This window comes from Pseudophryne corroboree, chromosome 10, assembly GCF_028390025.1.
Source record: "Pseudophryne corroboree isolate aPseCor3 chromosome 10, aPseCor3.hap2, whole genome shotgun sequence".
In the NCBI taxonomy this organism is placed as follows: domain Eukaryota; kingdom Metazoa; phylum Chordata; class Amphibia; order Anura; family Myobatrachidae; genus Pseudophryne; species Pseudophryne corroboree.
Window position 1 is genome coordinate 18,231,788 of NC_086453.1, and position 27,868 is coordinate 18,259,655.

General features: G+C 50.2%; 2 protein-coding genes across 3 annotated transcripts; one reads left to right on the forward strand and one right to left on the reverse strand.

The window, feature by feature from the left end:
* The first annotated feature begins 955 nt into the window (after positions 1 to 955).
* Positions 956 to 13,428, forward strand: HAUS5 (HAUS augmin like complex subunit 5). 2 transcript variants are annotated; one of them, XM_063942173.1, is made up of 20 exons: positions 956 to 1,253; positions 1,780 to 1,879; positions 1,957 to 2,019; positions 2,586 to 2,618; positions 3,367 to 3,391; positions 5,054 to 5,186; positions 5,326 to 5,476; positions 5,567 to 5,645; positions 5,761 to 5,840; positions 6,415 to 6,472; positions 6,703 to 6,896; positions 7,044 to 7,110; positions 7,769 to 7,914; positions 8,294 to 8,456; positions 8,558 to 8,638; positions 9,514 to 9,659; positions 9,975 to 10,089; positions 10,451 to 10,589; positions 11,115 to 11,247; positions 11,962 to 13,428. In XM_063942173.1, the coding sequence occupies exons 2-20, from the start codon at positions 1,782 to 1,784 to the stop codon at positions 12,086 to 12,088; spliced, it is 2,031 nt and encodes a 676-aa protein (XP_063798243.1). In that variant the 5' UTR covers positions 956 to 1,253; positions 1,780 to 1,781; the 3' UTR covers positions 12,089 to 13,428. The 2 variants fall into 2 exon arrangements, with proteins under 2 accessions (XP_063798243.1, XP_063798244.1); XM_063942174.1 differs by having other exon boundaries at positions 958 to 1,253; positions 5,329 to 5,476.
* Positions 13,429 to 16,533: 3,105 nt separating this feature from the next.
* Positions 16,534 to 25,445, reverse strand: LOC134965809 (protein c-ets-1-B-like). Its single transcript, XM_063942175.1, has 7 exons — positions 25,316 to 25,445; positions 20,809 to 20,878; positions 20,000 to 20,170; positions 18,198 to 18,557; positions 17,759 to 17,896; positions 17,227 to 17,348; positions 16,534 to 17,068 (listed from the first exon to the last, which is right to left on the reverse strand). The coding sequence occupies exons 2-7, from the start codon at positions 20,876 to 20,878 to the stop codon at positions 16,853 to 16,855; spliced, it is 1,077 nt and encodes a 358-aa protein (XP_063798245.1). The 5' UTR covers positions 25,316 to 25,445; the 3' UTR covers positions 16,534 to 16,852.
* Positions 25,446 to 27,868: the final 2,423 nt, after the last annotated feature.

A 27,868-nucleotide genomic window follows, 5' to 3' on the forward strand; every position in this document is an offset into this window, starting at 1 on the left:
CCCGTGATTGGCTCCGCCCAGTTCTGGAAACCCCCCCAGGCAAATCCTGCGTTTGCCACTGTCAAGGGGTGAGGGGGTGGACTTGGATGGGATGGGGGGGGGCCAAAGCATTTTGTCGCACCTGGGCCCACCGCTTGCTAGTTCCGCCACTGCAGAGAATGTATAATACTGGTGGTCACTGGTCAGCAAAACTCTGCACTGTACTCCTCCTATATAATACTGGTGGTCCCCAGTCCCCACAATAAAGCAGTGTGAGCACAGATATTTGCAGCACACTGAGCACAGATATGGAGCGTTTTTCAGGCAGAGAACGTAGATATTTGCAAGCACACTGAGCACAGATATTTGCAGGTACACTGAGCACAGATATTTGCAGCACACTGAGCATAGATATTTGCAGCACACTGTACAAACTGAGAGAACGCCAGCCACGTCCTCTCCCTATCATCTCCAATGCACGAGTGAAAATGGCGGCGACGCGCGGCTCCTTATATAGAATAGGAATCTCGCGAGAATCCGACAGCGGAATGATGACGTTCGGGCGCGCTCGGGTTAACCGAGCAAGGCGGGAGGATCCGAGTCTGCTCGGACCCGTGAAAAAAGGGTGAAGTTCGGGGGGGTTCGGATCCCGAGGAACCGAACCCGCTCATCACTATAAATGACCCAAGGCTATTTAACCCTTGCACAACTACAGCTACTTATTAAAATTAATAAAATTAGTACCTGTGCTTTCCTGCAGAGAACAAAGGACAACACAATAAAATGTTTCCTTTCTTTCCTGCAGAGAACAAATAACACAATAAAATGTTTCCTTTCTTTCCTGTAGAGAACAAATAACAACATAATAAAATGTTTCCTTTCTTTCTTTCTTGCAGATAACAAAGGACAACGCAATAACATAAATTAATAATAATAATAATAATAATAATAAATATAATATAATAAATAAATAAATAAATACATAAATACATAAATACATAAATACATAAATACATAACAGCCATATGAGAGCAGCTGCAGTTCTCCTTTCTGGCCACAAGATGGCGCGCACAGCACACACGACAGCCATAGCCTAGACCTGCGGGAATCTCACGCCACTGCCGGCGCTGTGCGGGCTCCCCCTGCTGGCGGTTCTGAGCTGTCGTGACGTTGAAGTAGCCGGAGATGACACGCTAGGATCGCGACTGGCGGGAGAACTGAATTCTCCGGGGCGAGAGCTGGCTGAGGTCACCGTCACCCGCAGGCGATAACCGGTGAGTGCCGCTGCAGTGCAGTGATCCCTGACAGCCAGCTGTGGGCGCTGTACCTCACTGCTGCAGCTGCTGAATGTATATCCTGTATTCCCTGGGTGTGGGGCCCGGACTGTGCTCTGCTTCCATATACTGGCCCCTCTCTGCTGGCCAGTGCCTCCCTACTGGTGCTACTATGTTATGCAGATTGAGAAGAGTCACACTGAACAGCAGATCAGCAGTTCCCATTTTGCAGGGGTTACTTAGATATGTGGCAGCCAGAAGGCGTGCGGTGTGTCGGAATGACTTGCCCTGTACTGATTGGGGGATATAGGACTCGGGAGGTTTAGTGAATGGCATCAGTGCAAGTCTGATGGGAAATGACTGGTGTGCTGGGGTTTGTCATTTCAGCTTTTTGCCTCCTCCGTCCGATCGTCCTTTTACCCACAGTCTCTATGTTCATAAATTAATACTCCTGCATTAATCTTTAACATCCACCTTTAGGCGTTCTAGCGTCGTCTGCCTTGTATTATTCTCCTGTGTTTCCCAGGGATGGATCGTAGGAACCTGGCCCAGGAGCTGCGGAGATGGGTCGTGGAGGAGATGGGTCTCCCGCAGCAGAAAGCCCCGTCGGAGGAAATGCTGCAGAGGTAAGGAGAGGAGGCTGCAGACGCAAGGTGACCGTCTCTCTACACAGCCAATCTCATAACATGTATCTGTCATACAGGCTGTTCATAGGACAGTGTGCCGACATCTGGAAGTATGTGATCCGGCACGTGCGCAGCCAGAGGTAAGTCTGTATTCCTGCCGGGACCCAGCGGTTATATAACCCATATATACCTAATAGTGTATTAAACAATGCAGAGTAGGAGAAAGCGACACGGGACAACAATCTCAAGTAGCAAAGCATAGCGTGTCAGTCATTTTACACCAGACTTTGTTGCTGCGTGAATAACCTCTCTAGCTTCCTAGAATGATGCAGGATACAGAAGCACCACCACACTAAGCTCCGCTTATAGCGACTGTATGAGATGGAAAGCATTCAAGTTAGATTTAATTAAGTATATATAGTATGTTATGTCCGATATTCATTATCCATCCATTGTACAATGCACAGACATTACTGCGGTTTATCATAATTGGCTCTTACTAACCTCTGACGTTTGGGTTTATTAGTTGCTGACATCTGTAAATAAAACTTAGTTTGTAAACTTTGTATGTGTTTCTGTAACTCTGGAAAGTACATAGAGAAGGTAAATGAGGGAAAGCTGCTGCTGGAGAGCCAACACGTAAGGGGGCGTCATGCGGAGTCACAGGTGCCCGCTCAGTAAACCTCTTTTTCTACTTTTTTTCCAGGACCGTGAGGAACATAGAAGGCAATCTGATGTGGTATCCTTATAGCAGTAGTTGTGTGAGGTCGTCTGCTGTAGATATAGACCGCCCTGTATACATATGTTCTGTGCAACTATTTTCCATTGGGTTGCTGGCCTTCTCTGCAACCACCCGTTTCCCCTGGGTCGCTGGCCCTCTGCAACCACCCCTTCCCCCGGGTCGCTGGCCCTCTGCAACCACCCCTTCCCCCGGGTCGCTGGCCCTCTGCAACCACCCCTTCCCCCGGGTCGCTGGCCCTCTGCAACCACCCCTTCCCCCGGGTCGCTGGCCCTCTGCAACCACCCCTTCCCCCGGGCCGCTGGCCCTCTGCAACCACCCCTTCCCCCGGGCCGCTGGCCCTCTGCAACCACCCCTTCCCCCGGGCCGCTGGCCCTCTGCAACCACCCCTTCCCCCGTGCCGCTGGCCCTCTGCAACCACCCCTACCCCCGTGCCGCTGGCCCTCTGCAACCACCCATTTTCCCCCACCCCCCTGTGCTGCTGGCCCTCTGCAACCACCCCTTCCCCCGGGCCGCTGGCCCTCTGCATCCACCCATTACCCTGGGCCACATTTCCCCCCCCCCCCACACACATTGTGTCATTGTACAGACATCTGTCGAGTCTTGAGTAAATTGAAGGAAAATTTTTAACCAGCACTCCTGATGATGATTGGTTGGCTCCGTAGAATGGCGCATATAGATGCGCCATGCCCTAAGTCTGTCGGCGGATACTATTTTTCACTGCGTATCCTCCTTCACTCCTACTCAGGTATCAGCAGCTCCAGCACTCAGTGGTGAGTAATCAAACACCCCGTTTCTATGGAGATTTGTGGTGATGTCTGTATAAACATCCCGTTTCCATGGAGATTTGTGATGTCTATATAAATACCCCGTTTCTATGGAGATTTGTGGTGATGTCTGTATAAACATCCCGTATCCATGGAGATTTGTGATGTCTATATAAACACCCCATTTCTATGGAGATTTGTGGTGGTCTGTATAAACATCCCGTTTCCATGGAGATTTGTGATGTCTATATAAATACCCCGTTTCTATGGAGATTTGTGGTGATGTCTGTATAAACACCCCGTTTCTATGGAGATTTGTGGCGGTCTGTATAGACCCCCCATTTCCATGGAGATTTGGGCGTATAGACACCCCATTTCTATTGAGATTTGGGCGGATGTCTGTATAAACACCCCGTTTCCATGGAGATATGTGATGATGTCTGTATAAACACCCCGTTTCTTTGGAGATTTGGGCGGATGTCTGTATAAACACCCCGTTTCCATGGAGATATGTGATGATGTCTGTATAAACACCCCGTTTCCATGGAGATATGTGATGATGTCTGTATAAACACCCCGTTTCTTTGGAGATTTGTGATGATGTCTGTATAAACACCCCGTTTCTATAAACACCCCGTTTCTATGGAGATTTGGGCGGATGTCTGTATAAACACCCTGTTTCTATGGAGATTTGTGGGGATGTCTGTATAAACACCCCGTTTCCATGGAGATATGTGATGTCTGTATAAACACCCCGTTTCCATGGAGATTTGTGATGTCTGTATAAACACTCCGTTTCCATGGAGATTTGTGATGTCTGTATAATCACCCCGTTTCCATGGAGATATGTGATGTCTGTATAAACACCCCGTTTCCATGGAGATATGTGATGTCTGTGTAAATATTCTGTTCCTGGGGCTCATCTGCAACATGTTCTGCGGCTCCAGAGCGGACGTTTGTCATTCCTGTACTTTATCATGTGCTGCAAGGGCAGACAACCTGCCGCACTATAGCTGCTGTGGCACTACACATCCCAGCACGTCTTACCACCAATTTAGCATGCCTTAACAGCACAACTGTGACTGGGCATGCTGGAATGTGTAGTTCCACAGCAGCTGGAGTGCCGCAGGTTACCTACCCCTAATGTATGGTACAGGGGGGTATCCAAATGGGCATGGTATATTATGTCGACAATCAGGATGTCGGCTTGGGAGTTACGTCGATATGCCCATAGTGTCCACATCACATCTTTCTAGTATCTGGGCTCTAATTGTACCCGCAGCCTAAACCTGACCCTAAATCTGTAATGACGACATAATGACTACATACCGTCCAGACCTATGGGAAGTGCCGTTGTGTGGTCTAAGCCTGGTAGGGGCCACTCTGTATTGCTCATGGTCCACGTACCATGGTTCATTAGCTGCTAAGCCCACGTAGGGCTCCTGGACGCAGCCTGGCGGGTGTCCAGAGGTCTCAACAGGAGAACTGACCGTTAGACGCAGCAGTGGGGCCACTTCATTGAGGGCAACCGGGACACTGGTCCGCTGCCAGCGGGTATCACTTAGTGTCAGGCTAATGTATGAAGATTGGCAGCGGGTGCAGCTGGTATGGGGTGACTGCCCGGGGGCAGTGATGTAAATCCTGACCTATTCCCTCTTCCGTTGGCAGGCGCAGCGCTCGGTGGAGGAGGAGGAACTGCAGCACAAGAAGCAGCTGTGCCAGGAGATACTGGAGCTGCGCTCGGAACTTCACCATCTACAGGAGCAGATCAGCAGCGCTGAGAAGGAGATAGTCAGCCAGGGTAACCCGGGGTTACGGCGATGGGACTAGAAGAGGGACGCAGTTGGTGTAAAGGTCCAGCGGTCTGTGGACAGTCCCGGCACTTGGTGGACCGTTGCTCATACACTGGATAATAAGCGCTATGTGTGTGTTTTTCCCAGCAGAACTGAACAACGAGAAATCGCAGGATTACCGCCGTCGGTCGCTGCTGCTGCGCGCTTTCAATAAGAAGAGGGGGGAGGAGTGCGAGGTTCTGCGGGAGAGCAACGCGCGTATACAGTATCGCTGCGAGCAGCTGCAGGATGTCAGCCGGTGAGTGAGGGCGTTATTGCAGTACGTGGCGCAGGCCGGATGGTGGGCGCAGCCTGTCCATTGTTAATTGTTCTGACTTCACTCCTGCAGAGCATCGCAGAGGGAGCTGATCTTCCCTACGCTGGATGTGGGCTCAGCCGGGGTTACATTTCCCGAGCCAGAAATCCTGGTACGCGCTAATGTTTGCACCTCGCAGTTATTGTAACGACCTCTTCCTGCCAAGTATAATTGCACGTTTCTTCCCCCCCCCCCCCCCCCCCCCACCCACCTCCCTTTCTTGCTAGAGAGATGTGAGAGACGTCTGCCAGATGCGGAAGAAGTTTCTGCGATCTCTTCATGATGACTCCATTTCTGGCTCGTTGCTGTAAGCGTAGAGATTCTCTTCCTTCTACTAGTCATGTCTAGTTTCCCTGCTGTAAGCATAGAAGTTCTCTTCCTTCTACTAGTCATGTCTAGTTTCCCTGCTGTAAGCATAGAAGTTCTCTTCCTTCTACTAGTCATGTCTAGTTTCCCTGCTGTAAGCATAGAAGTTCTCTTCCTTCTACTAGTCATGTCTAGTTTCCCTGCTGTAAGCATAGAAGTTCTCTTCCTTCTACTAGTCATGTCTGGTCTCCCTGCTGTAAGCGTAGAGATTCTCTCACTTCCACTAGTCATGTCTAGTTTCCCTGCTGTAAGCATAGAAGTTCTCTTCCTTCTACTAGTCATGTCTGTTCTCCCTGCTGTAAGCGTAGAGGTTCTCTTCCTTCTATTAATCATGTCTGTTCTCCCAGCTCCCCAATGAGCTTGTTGCTGTAAGCACAGAGAATCTCTTCTACCCACTAGTCCTGTTTGTGCACTCGGTTCCCTGTGTTCACCAGTGACGTTGCTTCCTGCTGCTGTAACTGTAAAGATTCCCTACCATACTTCAGTGATGTCTGTGCTCTCCCATCTCTCCGCAGCACTGGAGGGGAGGAGCTACGCTCGCTGGCGCACCACCAGTGGATGTGCACGGCAGAGGTGAGAGGAGAGTCGGGATGCCACATGTGACTTTGTCATCCATTTTGTTAATAATGTTTATTGGTCACAATGCCCAGTACAAAGCATGATCCAGTAATGCCCAGCGTATACTGTCTGTACCCAGGGGACGGTATACAGGATATGATCTTGCATTCCTCTCCAGTCCTATGTATTAATCCTTGTGGGAAATCCTCTTCTGGTAGTGATAAAACTGTCTACCTGTTCTGCAGAAAATCTGGAGCACGTACCCACCAAACCACATCGTCTCGTCCCTGGAGCATCTTGCATTAGAGACCACCCGGGACATGAGAGATCTGCAGACTTCCCTCGTCGTGGACCCCGCAGAGACCTCCTGCAGCCTGTCCGAGACCACGTGTGATGCCCAGGGATCCAAAGACGCCTTGGAGACCTCGAAACGCGCAAGGTGATCTCCCTTACATAGGATCCTGCTGTGACAGAGCACTTTACTCCCCGCCATCCTCTTATTAGAAGGGAAAAGTCACAACAAAAGATTATCTTGTTTTATCTGTCCTGTGACGCGTCTCTAGCACTCTATTTACCTCTGTTTCAGGTCCTTTTGTGAGAGCAGGCGTCCCGATTCTCTGGCCGTTCTCCCATCCTTCCGTTCCCTGATACAGGTGTGTGTCATCTGCAGTGTTGGCATCTGCGGTTGTCTGGCTCTGGTTTAAGGTAGAAGTGCCCAAACCACGGGCTGGAATCCCAAGTGAGGTCCCAGAATGGGGTTTATCCGATTGTCAGCTAAGCAATGCGTAATAGGGGGAAAGTGTTCTTTATGGTGTCCCGGGGAGCGGAGGCGCACTGACGCCCCGGGCAGCGGAGGCGCACTGACGCCCCGGGCAGCGGAGGCGCACTGACGCCCCGGGCAGCGGAGGCGCACTGACGCCCCGGGCAGCGGAGGCGCACTGACGCCCCGGGCAGCGGAGGCGCACTGACGCCCCGGGCAGCGGAGGCGCACTGACGCCCCGGGCAGCGGAGGCGCACTGACGCCCCGGGCAGCGGAGGCGCACTGACGCCCCGGGCAGCGGAGGCGCACTGACACTTGGGGTCCCAGCTAAAACAAACAACCTGCTAAAGTGTATATATATATATATACTGTATAATAGGCAGCGATGTGCGGAGAGTAAGGAGTACACCCTCTGGCAGCGCTTGCTGATGGTGACGCGGTGACATGGTCTTGATGGCAGCTCCTCGGTAATGTCGCCGCCCGCTGCCGCTGTAGAAGCAGTAAGGGTGTGCGCGCTCACACATGGCTTCTCCTTCCCGCTGTCTCCCCAGGAGGGTTGGGCAGAGTCCATCAAGGTCTTCACGGAGCTGCGCCTGGTGCAGCATGAGACGCAGGAGCTGTCGGAGCAGTTGGCGGCCAAGATACAGGAGATACACAGGACGCTGTCAGATGGAAGCGAAGCCTCTCTGCTCTGCAGGTCAGCGATGGCGGCGCCCCATGTCCTTTCCCTTCACCAGATTGCCTCCCGACTCTGTAGTTATTGGCTGTATTGCATACGTCTACCACTGAGTGCAGTACCGCCTTAGCAACAGTAGGTGGTGCTAGTACTGTTTGGAATGAGTTTTCCACCTATACAGATCTACTTGTAAATCTCTGATCTCTGGACATGCTTAGCCCAAACATTGTAATGTCAACATCATTATTTTAAATTAAAGGAATGCAGCGCCATCTACAGGCTTTACCAGTATACTGCGCCCCAGTAAAGTTTGGTTCATGCCCATTACAGTTATAAACTTGCTTGTGTTTCTCCCCATGTGCCTTGCGTGTAACTTGTCCCCCCATTGGTTGTTCGCCAGGGCCGCCTTTGATGCGGAGCTCCGCCTGGCGCTGCTGCAAGGATGCCGGGACGCTCTGCTGCAGGAATGCCGGGCGCTACAAGCGGAGGCTTCGGACAAGAAGCAGGAGGTGAAGGTTCTCCAGCAGCAACAGCGGAACATCCAGGAATCCTGCGCTCTGCTGGTGGGTGTGCGCTGCGCTCTGTCGACGCTGCGCGCAGCTATCAGTCGCAGTCTGGGGTAGGTGCGGCGCTCTCCTCACCCTCTCTGGTTTGTGTCTTGCAGGAGAAGAAGCAGAAACAGATCCAGGTGCTCATTAAGGGAAACTCCTCCTCCAAATCCCAGATATGGCGCAGCGGCGTGGAGGTGAGGCCGCGGCACACTGACGGCAGACATGACCGGGATAGGAAGTGAACGCAGAGCGTGTTTATGGCGTCCGTCTAGTGCTGAATCGAAGTTTGACCATTGTACGAGCTGAAACGTGTTCCTGCAATTTGCCGCCATGTTTAGCTCTGATGCTGGGGATCTTTGAGTTACTTCCTAGCGCTTTATGCCGGTGTTCTGCCGTGTGTTAGAAGTGAGCGCTAAAGTGCGAGCGGCCACTGCCAGGGAGGGTTTCTAAGGATCCCTCTCCCAGTAATTTCGGCGGTGTGTCGCCCATTGACTGCAGCGTCTGACACCGTCAGCCACCGGGCCAAGCTCGCTTGGTGAATCAGACATCCTAGCAGCCCTTATAGAAACTTATGGCGGATGCTTCTTCTCTCTGACATGGGGGGGAGGGTTAGGGTCAAGCTGCGGGTGGGTTAGCGGGACAGGAGGTTGGGGTTAGCATACTTACCTTCCAGGTGTCGGGATCCCAATACCATCCCAAATCAGGTGCTTAATTCCCCAAACTAGCCTCAGGATGTGACCTTAATCTTCCTTACTGAGGGGCGTGCGCTGAAAACAAACGACCGCTTCAATCCTTTGTTTTGTTCCGCTGATTTCAAGAAGCTTTGCGGCTGCTACATACCCTGATAAGGCTCGTAGGAAAGTATCAGTAGCCCAGCTCTCCTGGGCCAGATTTTCTCAGAAATATGGCAGCTTGTGGTTGTCAATTAATTACTTTTTTTTTTTTTTTTTAATGGTTTAAAACAAAATATATGTCTTTGTTTAGCAAAAAAGTTGATAAAATGCGATTTTAAGGAGATATTTCTGGGTCTCACTGGGGAGAGCTGATCCCCCTTCTCTTGTCTCGCCAGGTGCAAAAATATGTGCAGGACAAGCTGCTCCAGCGGCCTCGGGAGGTCGTCCAGGAGTCTCAGCGGCTGCAGGACTCCATCATGAAAGACGTGAAACACTTCGCAGCCGTCTCCCTCCCAGCGCTGCAGAAAGTATGCGTGGACGGGTGAGAGCGCTTTTCTGTACATTATACCGCAAAGACACATCCCTAGCTGGCCTGTAGGGGTCCCTCTTCTAGTACTGCGCTGCAGGCGGTCCTGAAGAATTGCAGGGTAACATAGGGCGTAGCGACTGGAGGTAACGTTTTAAACTTTTCCACCCAGAAGTTAGATATAAACATTTATGCCATCAAAAGTTCTAGAACATGAAATCTAGGCTACTGAAACCCCCACCCTTAGGTTATGGTGCCTATAAGACAGTCGCTCCCCTATACTCTGATGCTTTTCCTACATTATGTTTTCTGGGTTTCCCTCTTGTGCAGCGTGTCCCTCGTCCCATCCAAGGAGCTCTCCATAAATCGCGTCTCCAGCCCGCACTGTCCGTACTACAACATCTACAGAGGGATCTACAACAGCGTCGGCCTGTCTTTATATAAGGTAAGCTTTATCTGTAGGGTCGGCTACACCTGCGCACAAGGATGCAGGTAGTTCACGCTGGTCACTGGACCTGCGGAAAGTTTCTACGTTCACAAATCTATACGGAATGAGTCCCGGATCTTAGCGTTAAAGCTGCCCGTGACATGGGGATATTTCCTTACACGCTGCAGACGTCTTGTAGATGGTGCCTATAGTAACTGGAGCCTCGGCGCAAAATATCATCAAATCTGTAAGAGTATCTGTTAACGGCAGACATTGTAAGGATCCGTCATGATCTTATCCAACATTTGATGACTGTATTTTGACCATGAACCTCTGAGCATAGAGAGAATTTATAAATGAGCCTTTCTCCGTCCTGCAGGCCCCGGAGAACATACTATGCCACGTCGCTGATATCAAGAAGCAACTGCGTTTCCTGCGGGCTCAGTTGTGTAGCCGAAACCAAGCGGTTGCTAAGATACAGAGGCAGATCCGCGAGAGCCAGAATCCCGACACGGACAGTAAGTGGATTATTCCTTAACGCCCGCTGGTCCCTCCCGCCGATCCTGAAATATCTGCTCTTCATATATCCATATAGAATCCAACATTAGCCGGTGTCTGATTGGATGAGCCGTCATGTAAATGAATGTATAGGCCCTCCCATTTCATCTTTTTTTCAGCAAGTGGTCCTATGCACTGGCAGCTCCAGAGTTGAGGCTGCAGTGCAGTCCAATATTCAAATAGGGGAGCCGCACCAACTGCCAGTGAGTCCCAGCTTGGCAGTGTGTTGAGTGGCAGTTGGAGGCAGCTGGTGCCGCTCCTGTTTTTGAATTTTGGACTACGCTGCAGCCTCCACCTCCGGAGCCGCAACTGGTCCCCTGTCACTTTTAAATGGACAGCATAACATATAATTTAATTTACACTACAAGCTATAAACATGTTAGACAAACTTTTTGGTTTCCAGCCACGTGCCCGTTCTCTGCCCCCTCCCGCCAAATCGCTTACCTTGTGCGCCTCCGTTTCTGACCTCCTTCCTTATCCCCCAGCTCTGCTGCACCTCTTGTCTGTTCACTACGCTCACCAAATGGACCAGCTGATCCCCATACTCCAGCGCCTCATCCAGCAGTGCGAGAAGAGCCAAGAGTACGGGAAGGAGGTACAGGCGACCGTGTCCGACTGGTGAGTACCTGGTGACTGAAACTTGCTTTTTATAGGAAATTTGCGGCCATGGTTCCCCGCCCTATTTTGTCCTGACCTCGAGTTTCAGAACAAATTATATGCCCTTCGTAACAACCGTAGGGGGTCATTCAGATCTGATCGCACGCTAGGTTTTTTCGCTGCGCTGCGATCAGGTCATAACTGCGCATACGTATGCACCGCAATGCGCAGGCGCGTCGCACGGGTACAGAGCGGATCGATGGATTTAACGAAGAATCCATTCGCACAGCCGATCGCAAGGAGATTGACAGGAAGAGGGCGTTTGTGGGTGGCAACTGACCGTTTTCTGGGAGTGTTTGGAAAAACGCAGGCGTGTCTAAGCGTTTGCAGGGCGGGTGTCTGACGTCAATTCCGGGCCCGGACAGGCTGAAGTGATCGCAGCGGCTGAGTAAGTTCTAGGCAACTCAGAAACTGCAGAAAACTTTTTTGTACCGCTCGGCTGCACATGCGTTCGCACACTTGCAAAGCGAAAATACACTCCCCATAGGCGGCGACTATCTGATAGCAGCGCTGCAAAAAATAGCTAGCGAGCGATCAGGTCTGGATTAGGCCCATAGAGCTACGTGATCCAATATATACGAAGGTCTAGGCAATTATTGCTCCCAGGAAATTAATTGTGGTATTTTAGGGCATCTTTCCTCCCGTGTGACTGTTTTTGGTTTTCCTTCTCCACAGGTGGGAGCAGCCGGCGCAGCTGTGTCTGCCAGCGGAGCAGAGAGGCGGTCTGACCTTGCGCCAGTGGCAGGATCGCTGGACCGTGGCGGTGACGGCGCTCCAGAGGGCAGCCGGCAGCCGGAGTTGAGTTATTTTTAAATTGGGCCGTTTAAGCGGGCGGGACTTCTAGCAGGGAAGATAAATGACGTGACCCCCCTGGCAGTGCGTCACTGATAAAGTGAGGAGCGTGATAAGTTGTGTGCAGAAGACTTGTATACGGAAACCGTATATGAGCCTGTGTCCCATGGTATCTCCAAGCAATATTGACATATTAGACCTTCACGCGGATCCCAAGTACCGTGTGCGCAGACCTCTACGGTTTGGCCACTTATGTGTTTGATTTTGGCTCGAAGGCTGAACACCAAGATCAACCCTTGTGTTTTGTGGACGTTATGGTGGAATCGGACGCTGGTCTGGACTACGGCTGAGTCGGTAAACTTGGCTCATCTATGGCCTCTTATGGATTATTAAGTGTCTTCCACTTCACTCGTAGTTTACACTGGAGACGAGTGTTTCCAATTCTGTACAAGGACGTCCGCCTGGTGAGCCGTGAAGACCAGGAATTGTCATGTGATACATCCTATAATAAATGCAATTGTACAAACGCATTTCATTCCGACCAATCACACTGCTGCATCTGTTCTAGAAAGGATCCAACGCACATTGTGACTTTATTATTTTTTAGTTTTTATTTCCTATCCATCCAGTAATTATCTTAGTTGTCAAAGTATCGGGTCTCCGTTTAAACCAAGGCAGCCGGTCTACGCTGCTTTCTCGCTGTTAGTCAGACTTTGGCGCTGAACCTGTTGTGGCGTAGAAATTTCCACTTCCCTTACAATATATTTGCTGAATGAATTCATCATAAGATGACGTCTTTCCACAGAGATCAATCTGACGGCTGCTTATCTGATCGCAATAAATCGTCACGTCTGTAGAATATTATTCAGTGTGCTAAAAATATAAGGGGAGAATTCAGTTGCTTTTTGGGTGCCCGACATGACCATTCAATTGTTTGCCCCGATTTTTTTTTCTGCTTTTGGACACAATTCACAGGGTGCACAGTATTTTCCGATGGGTGTAGCCGCGTTACGTGCCTATACCCAGTCCATTTGGGCGCAACGTGCGTGAAGATTAATGGTTACTCGCACCCACCGCAACAACCAATTGAATATTCCCCCATCTAAAGTGACGGGCAAAAAAAAAAAAAGTGAATCGCTTCCCTTAGGGTCAAGTTCACAGAAGAGGGTATTAATAATTTGCTACTCCCAAAAAAACGTATAAGGTAATTTAAACGGCTGCCGTCGGACTGAACCGGGGATTGGCGCCTTGTGCCAGGGGGATTGTCACGAATGTTTGTTGATACAATGAACTATTTCCTTTGGATCTGGTGTTTGTCAATTTGCTATAAATCCATATAATCTGCCCGCACCAATCTCTCCCGTGCGCTATAGTGTTTGCGGCCGTACGCTCCCTTTTATCCGTATGCTATATTGTGTATGCTGCTTTAGGTTTGTATAGGGGGTGTGTAAGTAAATGTACACCCATGTACACACAAGTCAGAAGCTGTGCTATGTAATATAAGGAATTGTTACCACAGACACATGGAAGTAAAGTATTTGCTGTAGTCCGTGACAACGGCACAGTTTATTAGCAGGCAAACGAGCGATGCCTTATCTTGCTTCCCACGCTGTGTCCTGCAGGCACCCTTACAGTCCAGCTTTTAAGGATATCCTTGCTTAAGCAATGGTAATTTAATTATCACCGCAGTCATTTTAGTTATAACATTTGTGCACAAGCATGGGTATCCTTAAAACCTGGCCTGTCAGGGAGCAATAAGGGCTGAGTTTGGTAAACCCCGCTGTATGGTGTTGACTTTTCTTTGGTATTGCACTCTAATACACAGGCCGTGTTCATGGGGGAAGATATTTTCCTGCACACAGCAGACTTCCTGTCCATGGAGAGGGCAGGGCAGCCGGCTGAACTGTAAATATTCCTCCGTTCAGTCAAGATTTGGAAACTTTTACATATAGACCTGTGCGTGATGTTAGTGGCTTCTGTGGGCTCTGACCGGAGGGTGTGATCTGTCTGTAGTCACAAATATAGGTTTTTGTTTTTTGTTAAGGTGCAGATTAATTTAATGATGTTTGCATTGACTGTAATAGATCCTTTGTCCCTGCGTTTTGCACGCGTTAGACTTCATGCTCCGCAAACGCGTAGACTTGCACATCAAAGCTCTGTCTAGATCTGAAGGTCACAAAGTCTCTGCCGCCGCTCTGCTTCAGTGTTCCACAAGCAGCAGGGTTCTAAGAAACGCACAGGAAGCCCTAACCCCATCTCCTTCTAATCTACACGAGCGGTGACAGCTGTGCTGCAATCTCCGCCCCCACCTGTACGCTATATATATATATATATATATATATATATATATATATATATATATATATATATAATGTGTGTGTGTGTGTGTGTGTGTGTGTGTGTGTGTGTGTGTGTGTGTAATACTCTCTCTCTGTGTTAGATGTTGGTAAAAACGGAACACGTGCATATTAGAAGACAGATGATTAGGATGGACAGAGTACCACCAGTACGCTTTCATATTCTAGGGCAGGTGCTGCTCTGTGGAACTACACATCCCAGCATACCATGCCACAGGTTTGCTATTAGGGCAAGCTAAAACAGTGTCGGGGCATGCTGGGATGTGTAGTTCCACACCATCTGGAGACCCTCCAGATGATGTGGAACTACACATCCCAGCGTTGCTATTGGGAGCAAAGCAAATTACTGTGCACCTCGGTGGAGACCGTGCTGCACTGCAGGAGGGGCAGAGAGATTTGGGAGGGGCGCTCGGCTGTACCTATATTGTAGATGGTACCAGCTGCTTGGTACTATTGACGCCATACGGGTGGATTTTTCCCGTATCCAAAATGCTTGGGACCAGAGGTATTTTGGATATCTGCTCTTTCCGTAGTTTGGAATATTTGCAGACCATAATGAGAGATCCTGGAGGATGGGACCCAAATCTAATGGCAGAATACATTTATGTATCAAACACCTTATACACGCAGCCTGAAGGTCATTGTATATAATGTATTTATTAATTGTGTGCATTAAACAGTGTGTGTACATTAGCCATCGGAAAGCAGAGGTGTCACTATCTCAGTCGCCCTCCAAAAGTTCTGTATCTTGGAATATTCTGTATTTCAGAACTTTGGATATGGAAGACACAACCTGTATATGTAAATAAAACTGAGACTTGCTATCTGCGTTAATATACTGCAAATCGGCTTGTATCTAGCAATTAAAAGCATGAGGATGTTCTTATGTTTAGCAAAATATTTAGGGATCTATGGGGGTCATTCTGACCCAATCGCACGCTGCAGTTTATCGCAGCGCTGAGATCGGGTCAAAACTGCGCTACTATCGCCTCTGCCTGATTGACAGGTGTGGCTGGACCGAACGGGGGGCGGGTCGCAGCGGCTGCGTGACGTCACACGCAGCCGCTGCGGGCCGGGGAGCGATGAGTAGCTCCCGGCCAGCACGCTAAAGCTGCGCTGGTCGGGAGCTACTCTTGAAGTGCAAAGGCATCGCCGCTGTGCGATGCCTTTGCACTTCTGCGGGGGGGCCGGCACTGACATGCGGGGCGGACTAGCCCTGTGCTGGGCGTCCCCCCGCATGTCAGTGTGGATGATCGTAGCTGTGCTAAATTTAGCACAGTTACGATCATCTCGGAATGACCCTCCTATGTACGAGTAGGCCTTGGAGAGAGAGAGAATGCCTTTCCTTCTGTATTCATTCCTATTTCACTATAGATTGAAAGCCTCCTTACCTCTATGACTGTATATTACCCAGTTTTGTTTCATCATTGTGTCCAAGCGCAACGGAATTTGCTGCGCTATAAAAGAAACTGTTAATTGATAATAAATAATGCACCAGCCAATCAGCTCCTAATTGTCATGTTACAGGCTGTGTTTGAAAAATGACAGTTAGGAGCTGGTTGGTTGGTACTTTATTCCGTCCACTTTATCTCTCTCCAAAGCTTAGTACATAGACCCCCTTAAGTTTTGCATTTAGCTTGAGCCTTTGGGGAAGACCTGTTGTATGTCAGCGATCACTGCTTTTCCTATATATAATAGGGCGATGGCTTTATATCCACCATTGTTGTTATCTGAGCTATTATGCCGTGGTTCCTCTTTATGTTCTGTTTCGTGCGTGTCCGATATCTCTATGAGAGAGGGTGGAGGAGATTTTGCACAGAACATCATTACCCCGATGTGCTGACGTTTTGAGCTGAACGCTGGGCCGCAGTTTTTGTTTGCGATGTTTTTTTTTTCTCCTGGACTATGCACCTGACCACACGTCTTCCATTTATGACCGGTGTGATAGGACCAGTATCTTTCCTTTTCCAGTGATCCCAATACTAACTTCCAGTGGACAAATTATATAAATGAAACAAAAATGTTTCTTGGTAAAAAAACAACAATATTTTATTAATCTGAAAATACATAACAGAATATCTTAATATTTACATGATAATATAAAAGGGAATGTACCTGAACAAGAGCTTGAGTAAATTCACAGTAAGGCAGGAAGAAGTTGGCTAGGAGAGGCCTGAGAAGGTCTCTTGCACCAACCAGCTCTCCATACTTGGTTTCTGAATCCATGAGAAGCCACCACCCCGTCCCCCTGTGACCAGTATCTACAGTGTTTTTCAGTGCTTTGCTAAGACCTGTCTTCTAGTGCTTGGCAGTGGTCTAGGGCTTTACCCCGTTTCATACAGTGGGTCCCCAGAATCAGTCCCGTCCTGAAGGCCACTACAGTTCTGAGTGTTTATTGTGAGATCATGGTTGTCCATCTACACCTTCTTGGGTCTTTGGCTTTTGGGTTCCTGTTGAAGTCCTTGTGCCGGTCGGTTGAGAAGATCTTGGATGTCGCACACAAATTTGTACACGTACCGCTGGCCACCGGTTTTATGGATAATGTTCTTGTGGTAGTAATATCTCAGCCCTCGGCTAAGCTTCTCGTAGTTCATCCTGGGCTTGTTCTTTCGCCTTCCCCATATCCGTGCCACCTGGAAGAGCACATACAGACATGTCAGGAGGAAGCTGGGACAAGGTTTAGGTCTAAAACCATCAAATATTAAAGAAATATGGAAGACTAATAGACATACTGTAGACCTCAATACAAAAGAGACAATTGCTTTTTCAGGGAGGTGGACAAGTTACATACCTCATTAGGATCCGAAAGCTTAAATTCCCATCCATTTCCAGTCCAATTAATTAGCTTTTGACAGGTGGAATCTTGGAGTAATTCCAGAAGGAACTGCCAGAGCTGTATTGGGCCAGACCCGCCTTTAAGCAAAAGACAACAATTTGGTCAGATGGGTTATATAGGAAGTGCCAAAGGCAAGAACAGGCGGTTTAAAAAGTTTTCCTTTGGAAATCTGACAGGCCAGATTTTAAGGATATCTCTGGTCCAGTTCTATAGACAATAATGATACTGTGAATGTGACTTTAAAGGCAAGTTTTGAAGCCCTCTGCAAACATTTTATCGAGGCGTTCGCAAAATCTAGAGTTTATTTGGGCTTGGCATCGAGCATTGAAACCTGTACTTTGGGTTCATGGCATGGGACAGAGATTACACCACATTCTCAGGCTGGGTAAACCGCCAAACATGCAAAAAGTGGCTGAGCATCTACTTGAAACATGGTATAGGCATGAAGCAAAGGAAGCTGGAATGGTCTGTGTATAGAGGGGCTCACCTGGTGTGGGAGGCTTGCTGTTCTTGACCCCTGCTGCCTTCTGACTGTAAGTTGAGTAGGCGCCATCTTTTTCGGCTCCACATTGGCGCCCTGCAAGGCTGGACGTCTGATGGAAGCTTGTGTCGTTGTAGGCGACTCCTGGAAGAGGAAATAGGTTACTCACCCAAGTCTACACTGGTCGCGCTTATGGTACCACCCCCTATATATCTATGTAGAAGTTGTAGGAGCTCTTTATAGCTGAAGATCAAAGTTGTGCTTGTGCGGCCAGTTTTTCTCTAGCTAATTTCCTGTGTTTAATGCAACTAATAGATGTGGAAGGGATTTCGGCACTAGAAATGGCTGATGACTTCAGACAACGTCTGTTGTATTCTTTGTTAGATGTTTATTACTGTATGTTACTGTGTTTTCTAACTCATCCGAAGACCACCACCGTCCTCACCTGTTGTGTAGGGGTCTCTGTGTACCACTGGGCGCTGACTGCTAAGGTTTAGTTGCGGACAGGTCTCGGAAGACTGGGTACCACTCATCCAGGCAGAATCGTCCCAGCTGGCCCAATCATGGGATGCCCAGGCGAAACTCTGATCTCCCACCGAACCGGTGCATGAGTTCTGGGAGAATGTGTCAGACGTTGGGGTGAAGGGTAAAGGGTCCTGGTGGGTTTGGTACAAGGATTCCTCGTCATAGGGGATCGGCTCTGGCATCTCCTGGTGGGAGGAACGGTTCTGTATTTCCTCAGCCAGGGCAGGTAATAAAGACTGGAACGACGGCAGATATCCCTCCAGGTGACCTTGCGCTGTTTCTTTAAAAAAAAGATGGGGGGGGGGGAGACAAGTTTATATCAATTGCAGCCGCCTTAAAGAGACACTAACCCCCCAAACATCTTTGCAGAGGGTACTCCCAAGAGATAGTGTTCTTTGTTTTTCCCTAAAAGCCTACCTGGGTTGTAGTTTCCCTAGTAATACGGGGACTGGGATTAAATGGGAGGCTACCTACCTGGGTTGTAGTGTCCCCAGTAATATGGGGACTGCTCTGGGATTAGATGGGAGGCTACCTACCTGGGCTGTGGTGTCCCCAGTAATACGGGGACTGCTCTGGGATTACATGGAAGGCTACCTACCTGGGCTGTAGTGCCCCCAGTAATACAGGGACTGCTCTGGGATTAGATGGAAGGCTACCTACCTGGGCTGTAGTGCCCCCAGTAATACAGGGACTGCTCTGGGATTAGATGGAGGGCTACCTACCTGGGTTGTAGTGCCCCCAGTAATACGAGGACTGCTCTGGGATTAGATGGAGGGCTGCCTACCTGGGCTGTAGTGTCCCCAGTAATACGGGGATTGCTCTGGGATTACATGGAAGGCTACCTACCTGGGCTGTAGTGCTCCCAGTAATACAGGGACTGCTCTGTGATAAGATGGAGGGCTACCTACCTGGGCTGTAGTTCCCCCAGTAATACAGAGACTGCTCTGGGATTAGATGGATGGAAGGCTACCTACCTGGGCTGTAGTTCCCCCAGTAATACAGAGACTGCTCTGGGATTAGATGGATGGAAGGCTACCTACCTGGGCTGTAGTTCCCCCAGTAATACAGGGACTGCTCTGGGATTAGATGGAAGGCTACCTACCTGGGCTGTAGTGCCCCCAGTAATACAGGGACTGCTCTGGGATTAGATGGAGGGCTGCCTACCTAGACTGTAGTGCCACCAGTAATACGGGAACTGCTCTGGACTTAGATGGAAGGCTACCTACCTGGACTGTAGTACCCCCAGTAATACGGGGACTGCTCTGGGATTAGATGGAGGGCTACCTACCTGGGCTGTAGTGTCCCCAGTAATACGAGGACTGCTCTGGGATTAGATGGAGGGTTACCTACCTGGGCTGTAGTGTCCCCAGTAATACGGGGATTGCTCTGGGATTACATGGAAGGCTACCTACCTGGGCTATAGAGCCCCCAGTAATACAGGGACTGCTCTGGGATTAGATGGAGGGCTACCTACCTGGACTGTAGAGCCCCCAGTAATACAGGGACTGCTCTGGGATTAGATGGAGGGCTACCTACCTGGACTGTAGAGCCCCCAGTAATACAGGGACTGCTCTGGGATTAGAGGGAGGGCTACCTACCTGGACTGTAGAGCCCCCAGTAATACAGGGACTGCTCTGGGATTAGATGGAGGGCTACCTACCTGGACTGTAGAGCCCCCAGTAATACAGGGACTGCTCTGGGATTAGATGGAGGGCTACCTACCTGGGCTGTAGTGCCCCCAGTAATACAGGGACTGCTCTGTGAAGTCATCGCATGACAGGGGGTTGCTGGCTGGGCACTGAGCAGTATTTGGGTACAGTCCCTTCCCTGCAGTCACAGGTACCGTGCTCAGCCCAATATCTCGGAGGAAACCTGGATCTTCATGTCTGAAATCTAAGAAAAAAAATACTGTAACCTCCCCATGTGTAAGACACCCACTCCTGTGTATATACAATAATAAGCAACAGGCAACTGTTACTATGTAACATAAACATATAACTTACTCAGTCCTGGGAAATAAATATCATGTAACCACTTGGACAGAGGGCCGAATTCAAGGTTGATTGCAAATCTTTGTTCACTGCAGGTGGGGCAGATGTAACATGTGCAGAGAGAGTTAGATTTGGGTGGGGTGTGTTCAAACTGAAATCTAAATTGCAGTGTAAAACTAAAGCAGCCAGTATTTACCCTGCACAGAAACAATATAACCCTCCCAAATCTAACTCTCTCTGCACATGTTATATCTGCCCCACCTGCAGTGCACATGGTTTTGCCCATTAGAGGAAAATGTTGTTCTGCAATCAGCCTTGAATTAGGCCCAGAATGTAATAATATTACACCATTAATAGTGCAGCAGTGTCTGATTGCAGATACCTATTTTAGGAGGTGTTTGCATTGCTCGGCCCTATCCCAGCTCTGCAGGAGACTGTTCCAGGCTCAGGCCACCTCGGGTAGGCAGGGATTGCGGTTAGAGCCCCAGGTAGCCTGTAATTAGCATCCTATACACAGCACAGTCATTATGTGGCCATTACCTGAGCCAAGCTCCATGTTTGGGACCTCCTGTGGTGCCAGCTCCTGGCTGTAGAAGCTGCTTAGTTCCATCTGTGAGAAAAAGGAGATAACGTCACTTATCATGTGTGGCTGAGGCCAGGAATATGGTCTGTGCGCTGGGGTACGGCCAATAGTGGGGAGGGGGCTCTGGTAAAGGGGGCAGTTACAGGGGGTAATATCCAGGTGGTTGCAGTAGTGGGGAGGGGGCTCTGGTAAAGGGGGGCAGTTACAGGAGGTAATATCCAGGTGATTGCAGTAGTGGGGAGGGGGCTCTGGTAAAGGGGGCAGTTACAGGGGGTAATATCCAGGTGGTTGCAGTAGTGGGGAGGGGGCTCTGGTAAAGGGGGCAGTTACAGGAGGTAATATCCAGGTGATTGCAGTAGTGGGGAGAGGGCTCTGGTAAAGGGAGGCAGTTACAGGGGGTAATATCCTGGTGATTGCAGTAGTGGGGAGAGGGCTCTGGTAAAGGGGGGCAGTTACAGGGGGTAATATCCAGGTGGTTGCAGTAGTGGGGAGGGGGTTCTGGTAAAGGGGGCAGTTACAGGGGTAATATCCAGGTGGATGCAGTAGTGGGGAGGGGGCTCTGGTAAAGGGGGCAGTTACAGGGGTAATATCCAGGTGGTTGCAGTAGTGGGGAGGGGGCTCTGGTAAAGGGGGGCAGTTACAGGGGGTAATATCCAGGTGATTGCAGTAGTGGGGAGAGGGCTCTGGTAAAGGGGGCAGTTACAGGGTCTAATATCCAGGTGGTTGCAGTAGTGGGAATGGGGCTCTGGTAAAGGGGGGCAGTTACAGGGTGTAATATCCAGGTGGTTGCAGTAGTGGGGAGGGGGCTCTGGTAAAGGGGGGCAGTTACAGGGGTAATATCCAGGTGATTGCAGTAGTGGGAATGGGGCTCTGGTAAAGGGGGGCAGTTACAGGGGGTAATATCCAGGTGATTGCAGTAGTGGGAATGGGGCTCTGGTAAAGGGGGGCAGTTACAGGGGGTAATATCCAGGTGGTTGCAGTAGTGGGGAGGGGGCTCTGGTAAAGGGGGGCAGTTACAGGGGGTAATATCCAGGTGATTGCAGTAGTGGGAATGGGGCTCTGGTAAAGGGGGGCAGTTACAGGGGGTAATATGCAGGTGGTTGCAGTAGTGGGCTCTGGTAAAGGGGGCAGTTACAGGGGGTAATATGCAGGCGGTTGCAGTAGTGGGGAGGGAGCTCTGGTAAAGGGGGGCAGTTACAGGGGTAATATCCAGGTGATTGCAGTAGTGGGAATGGGGCTCTGGTAAAGGGGGCAGTTACAGGGGGTAATATCCAGGTGGTTGCAGTAGTGGGGAGGGGGCTCTGGTAAAGGGGGCAGTTACAGGAGGTAATATCCAGGTGATTGCAGTAGTGGGGAGAGGGCTCTGGTAAAGGGGGGCAGTTACAGGGGGTAATATCCTGGTGATTGCAGTAGTGGGGAGAGGGCTCTGGTAAAGGGGGCAGTTACAGGGGGTAGTATCCAGGTGGTTGCAGTAGTGGGGAGGGGGTTCTGGTAAAGGGGGCAGTTACAGGGGTAATATCCAGGTGGATGCAGTAGTGGGGAGGGGGTTCTGGTAAAGGGGGCAGTTACAGGGGTAATATCCAGGTGGTTGCAGTAGTGGGGAGGGGGCTCTGGTAAAGGGGGGCAGTTACAGGGGGTAATATCCAGGTGATTGCAGTATTGGGGAGGGGGCTCTGGTAAAGGGGGCAGTTACAGGGTGTAATATCCAGGTGGTTGCAGTAGTGGGGAGGTGGCTCTGGTAAAGGGGGGCAGTTACAGGGGTAATATCCAGGTGATTGCAGTAGTGGGAATGGGGCTCTGGTAAAGGGGGGCAGTTAGAGGGGGTAATATCCAGGTGATTGCAGTAGTGGGAATGGGGCTCTGGTAAAGGGGGGCAGTTACAGGGGGTAATATCCAGGTGGTTGCAGTAGTGGGGAGGGGGCTTTGGTAAAGGGGGGCAGTTACAGGGGGTAATATGCAGGTAGTTGCAGTAGTGGGCTCTGGTAAAGGGGGCAGTTACAGGGGGTAATATGCAGGCGGTTGCAGTAGTGGGGAGGGAGCTCTGGTAAAGGGGGGCAGTTACAGGGGTAATATCCAGGTGATTGCAGTAGTGGGAATGGGGCTCTGGTAAAGGGGGCAGTTACAGGGGGTAATTTGCAGGCGGTTGCAGTAGTGGGGAGGGAGCTCTGGTAAAGGGGGGCAGTTACAGGGGTAATATCCAGGTGCTTGCAGTAGTGGGGAGGGGGCTCTGGTAAAGGGGGCAGTTACAGGGGGGTAATATCCAGGTGATTGCAGTAGTGGTGAGAGGGCTCTGGTAAAGGGGGCAGTTACAGGGTGTAATATCCAGGTGATTGCAGTAGTGGGGAGGGGGCAGGTAAAGGTGCAGTTACAGGGGGTAATATCCAGGTGATTGCAGTAGTGGGGAGGGGGTTCGTAAAGGGGGCAGTTACGGGGGGTAATATCCAGGTGGTTGCAGTAGTGGGGAGGGGGCTCTGGTAAAGGGGGGCAGTTACAGGGGTAATATCCAGGTGATTGCAGTATTGGGGAGGGGGCTCTGGTAAAGGGGGCAGTTACAGGGGGTAATATCCTGGTGATTGCAGTAGTGGGGAGAGGGCTCTGGTAAAGGGGGGCAGTTACAGGGGGTAATATCCAGGTGATTGCAGTAGTGGGAAGGGGGCAGTTACAGGGGGTAATATCCAGGTGGTTGCAGTAGTGGAGAGGGGGCTCTGGAAAAGGGGGGCAGTTACAGGGGGTAATATCCAGTTGCTTGCAGTAGTGGAGAGGGGGCTCTGGTAAAGGGGGGCAGTTACAGGGGGTAATATCCAGGTGATTGCAGTAGTGGAGAGGGGGCTCTGGTAAAGGGGGGCAGTTACAGGGGGTAACATCCAGGTGATTGCAGTAGTGGAGAGGGGGCTCTGGTAAAGGGGGGCAGTTACAGGAGGTAACATCCAGGTGATTGCAGTAGTGGGGAGGGGTCTCTGGTAAAGGGGGCAGTTACAGGGGGTAGTATCCAGGTGGTTGCAGTAGTAGGCTCTGGTAAAGGGGGCAGTTACAGGGGGTAATATCCAGGTGGTTGCAGTAGTGGGGAAGGGGCTCTGGTAAAGGGGGGCAGTTACAGGGGTAATATCCAGGTGGTTGCAGTAGTGGGAATGGGGCTCTGGTAAAGGGGGGCAGTTACAGGAGGTAATATCCAGGTGGTTGCAGTAGTGGGGAGGGGGCTCTGGTAAAGGGGGCAGTTACAGGGGGTAATATCCAGGTGGTTGCAGTAGTAGGCTCTGGTAAAGGGGGCAGTTACAGGGGGTAATATCCAGGTGGTTGCAGTAGTGGGCTCTGGTAAAGGGGGCAGTTACAGGGGGTAATATCCAGGTGGTTGCAGTAGTGGGGAAGGGGCTCTGGTAAAGGGGGGCAGTTACAGGGGTAATATCCAGGTGGTTGCAGTAGTAGGCTCTGGTAAAGGGGGCAGTTACAGGGGGTAATATCCAGGTGGTTGCAGTAGTAGGCTCTGGTAAAGAGGGCAGTTACAGGGGGTAATATCCAGGTGGTTGCAGTAGTGGGGAAGGGGCTCTGGTAAAGGGGGGCAGTTACAGGGGTAATATCCAGGTGGTTGCAGTAGTGGGAATGGGGCTCTGGTAAAGGGGGGCAATTACAGGAGGTAACATCCAGGTGATTGCAGTAGTGGGGAGGGGTCTCTGGTAAAGGGGGCAGTTACAGGGGGTAATATCCAGGTGGTTGCAGTAGTAGGCTCTGGTAAAGGGGGCAGTTACAGGGGGTAATATCCAGGTGGTTGCAGTAGTGGGGAAGGGGCTCTGGTAAAGGGGGGCAGTTACAGGGGTAATATCCAGGTGGTTGCAGTAGTGGGAATGGGGCTCTGGTAAAGGGGGGCAGTTACAGGAGGTAATATCCAGGTGGTTGCAGTAGTGGGGAGGGGGCTCTGGTAAAGGGGGGCAGTTACAGGGGGTAATATCCAGGTGATTGCAGTATTGGGAAGGGGTCTCTGGTAAAGGGGGGCAGTTACAGGGGGTAATACCCAGGTGATTGCAGTATTGGGGAGGGGGCTCTGGTAAAGGGGGTAATATCCAGGTGATTGCAGTAGTGGGAAGGGGGCAGTTACAGGGGGTAAGATCCAGGTGGTTGCAGTAGTGGGGAGGGGGCTCTGGTAAAGGGGGGCAGTTACAGGGGGTAATATCCAGGTGATTGCAGTATTGGGGAGGGGGCTCTGGTAAAGGGGGCAGTTACAGGGGGTAATACCCAGGTGATTGCAGTAGTGGGAATGGAGCAGAAGGAGTGGAGTGTCTGCAGTTTTTAGGGTGCAGTATAAAGTTTGCAGAGGAAATGATTGGCTGGGGCATGGGGGGCAATGGTGCAGGCTGGGGAGTGGGGGGCAATGGTGCAGGCCGGAGTATATGCATTAGTGTGTGTGTGCACATGGATGTTATTATGGTACAGGCAGTATGTGTGGGTGCATTGCTGATGTGGGTCACTTACCTCTATAGCTGCTGGTCAGTGCTTCTCTGCAATAACCTGTGGAGTGTCCCAGAGCCCTAGCCTTTCCATCCCTCCTGTATCCTGCTGCATCTATATATACATACAGCCTGCTGCTGATTGGCTGCCAGAGATGTGACGTTTCCAACCTACAGGGGGGGAGAGTTTCCGTGACGTCAGAAAATCACAACTCCAGACTCCTGTCCCCCTATGGGGGCTTATCAGTGGGGTCATATGGCAGCAGCCTGACACCAGGGGGAGGAGGAGGGGGGCTGCCTGTAGCCCATCACTCAGAGCAGAGGAAGAGGGTCCAGGACTCATTATTCACATCTATAAATATCCAAGTGTATACAGTGTGTAACCCCGGCAGCCCCCTTGCCCTATTCCTACCTGCAGCAGCATATACCAGCTACTATCTATCTGCCCCATACATAGAGGAGATCCAGCCTAGATGTGACATATGTGTATATATGTGATAGATATAAGACATACAGTATAGACAGATAAATGAGCAGCGCGGATGGTGTAATGGCTAGCATTGCTGCCACACAGTATTAAATTCCCACCACAACCTTAACTGTGGAGTTTGCATGTTCTCCCCGTGCTTGCATGGGTTCCCTCCCAGGTGCTTGTGTGTGTGTGTGTGTGTGTGTGTGTGTGTGTGTGTGTGTGTGTGTGTGTGTGTACACACACATGTGGTGGGTTACATAGCGGCAGAATGTGTGCACTATAAAAGTAACTGGTTATACATTAATAATAGAGAGATACAGTATATAGATATGGGACCTATAGACATAAAGTATACATAGATCTGTGGCCGGCACAGAGGGTGTAGTGGTTAGCACAGCACTGGGGCAGGGACTGATGTGAGTGACTAAGTATTCTCTGTACAGCGCTGCGGAATCTGTGTGCGCTATATAAATTAACTGGCCATAGCTAGATAGATATTAGATTGATAGAACAATAGCTAGATATGAGACATGAGAGATTATGTGATAGATCGATCTTAGGTAGATTGATATGTGACAGATTGATGATAGATAGATATGACAAAAATAATCTGGATAACCACGCCCCCACGCCTCCGGTTGGACCGGCCCAGGATGCATCAGGGCCATCCTAAGCATTGTTGCTATCTGTAGACAACTGTGAAGTCAATTCAAGATCTGTTCACAATGGGTTAAAGTTAGAACTCTGTGCCCATTGGCAGTGCAGTACCTAGCAGTCCAGGGGTATCCGGACTCCGGGTCAACACCATTTAGGTTGACACCCATTGATCGACAGTGGGTAGGTTGACACTAGAAAGAGGTCGAGACGGCCATTAGGTCGACTTGAGTTTTTCACATTTTATTTTTTGGGGGACTTTTTCATACTTTGCGATCCACGTGGACTACGATTGGGAACGGTAACCTGTGCCGAGCGCAGCGGTATCGGAGAGAGGCACCTTGCCCGCAGCATGGCGAGCGAAGCGACCCATGCAAGGGGACGCGGTGCACTAATTGGGGTTCTCGGTCACTTGACGGAGAAAACGACCCCAAAAATACATTTAAAAAAAACTCATGTCTACCTTTTTTCATGTCAACCTAATGGCCGTGTCGACCTACCCACTGTCAACCAATGAGTGTCGACATAATTGGTGTCGATCCTGAGTCCCATAGCCCGGTCCAGGCACCCCTCCCACCCCCCATTATCCATATAATAATTGTTGCTGTATAGGGATATTATTAAAGACCCTGCCCGTCAAAACTAAAAATGTAGAAGGAGGGGTAAGATACATTAGTTGGAGGCAGCACAATGCACTTGGTGGTCTTTAGGGGAGACGAGGAGGATGAGACTGTGCAGTAACAGTGGCAGGAGGGTAGGGGTGTTTGGAAAGAGGGGGGGCAGGAGAGGGGAGTACAAAAGAGTAAGATGTGAGGCCTTGTAGGATATATGCAAACATTGGGGCAAATATTAGAGGATGCAAGGAGGTCATGACCCGAGTTACAGTGTAGACAGCAGAGCATCAACTGAGTTAGAGTGTAGAGGGGGCATGATCAGAGTAAGAGTGTAGAGAGGGGGGCATGACGAGAGTTTCAGTGTAAAGGGGGTCATGATCATAATTAGAGTGTAGAGAGGGGTGACATGACCTGAGTTAGACTGTAGAAAGGGAGGCAGGACCAGAGTTAGAGTGTAGAGTGAGAGGCATGAACTTAGAGGGTAGCGAGGTGAGCATGACCAGAGTTAGAGGGTAGAGAAGGGGCATGACCTGAGTTAGAGGGTAGAGTGAGAGGCATGACCTTAGAGCAGGCATTCCCAACCACGGTCCTCAAGGCACACCAACAGTGCATGTTTTAGTGATATCCAGGCTTCAGCACAGGTGACTTAATTATTAGCTCAGTTATTTTGATTTAACCATCTGTGCTGCAGCCTGGATATCACTAAAACCTGCACTGTTGGTGTGCCTTGAGGACCGCGGTTGGGAATGCCTGCCTTAGACGGTACAGAGGAGGGGATGACCAGAGTTAGAGGGTAGTGAGGAGGACATGACCAGAGTTAGAGAGTAGAGTGAGGGAC

Coding starts and splice junctions, on each gene's coding strand:
- LOC134965809 (XM_063942175.1), bottom strand. CDS start 20,878: ATGGAACTAAGCAGCTTCTACAGCCAGGAGCTGGCACCACAGGAGGTC. Junction 17,349..17,758: donor CAGCAAGCCTCCCACACCAG/GTGAGCCCCTCT, acceptor TTTTGCTTAAAG/GCGGGTCTGGCCCAATACAG. Junction 17,069..17,226: donor AGCTTTCGGATCCTAATGAG/GTATGTAACTTG, acceptor GTGCTCTTCCAG/GTGGCACGGATATGGGGAAG.
- HAUS5 (XM_063942173.1), top strand. CDS start 1,782: ATGGATCGTAGGAACCTGGCCCAGGAGCTGCGGAGATGGGTCGTGGAG. Junction 5,477..5,566: donor CAGCTGCAGGATGTCAGCCG/GTGAGTGAGGGC, acceptor TCACTCCTGCAG/AGCATCGCAGAGGGAGCTGA. Junction 6,473..6,702: donor AGTGGATGTGCACGGCAGAG/GTGAGAGGAGAG, acceptor CCTGTTCTGCAG/AAAATCTGGAGCACGTACCC.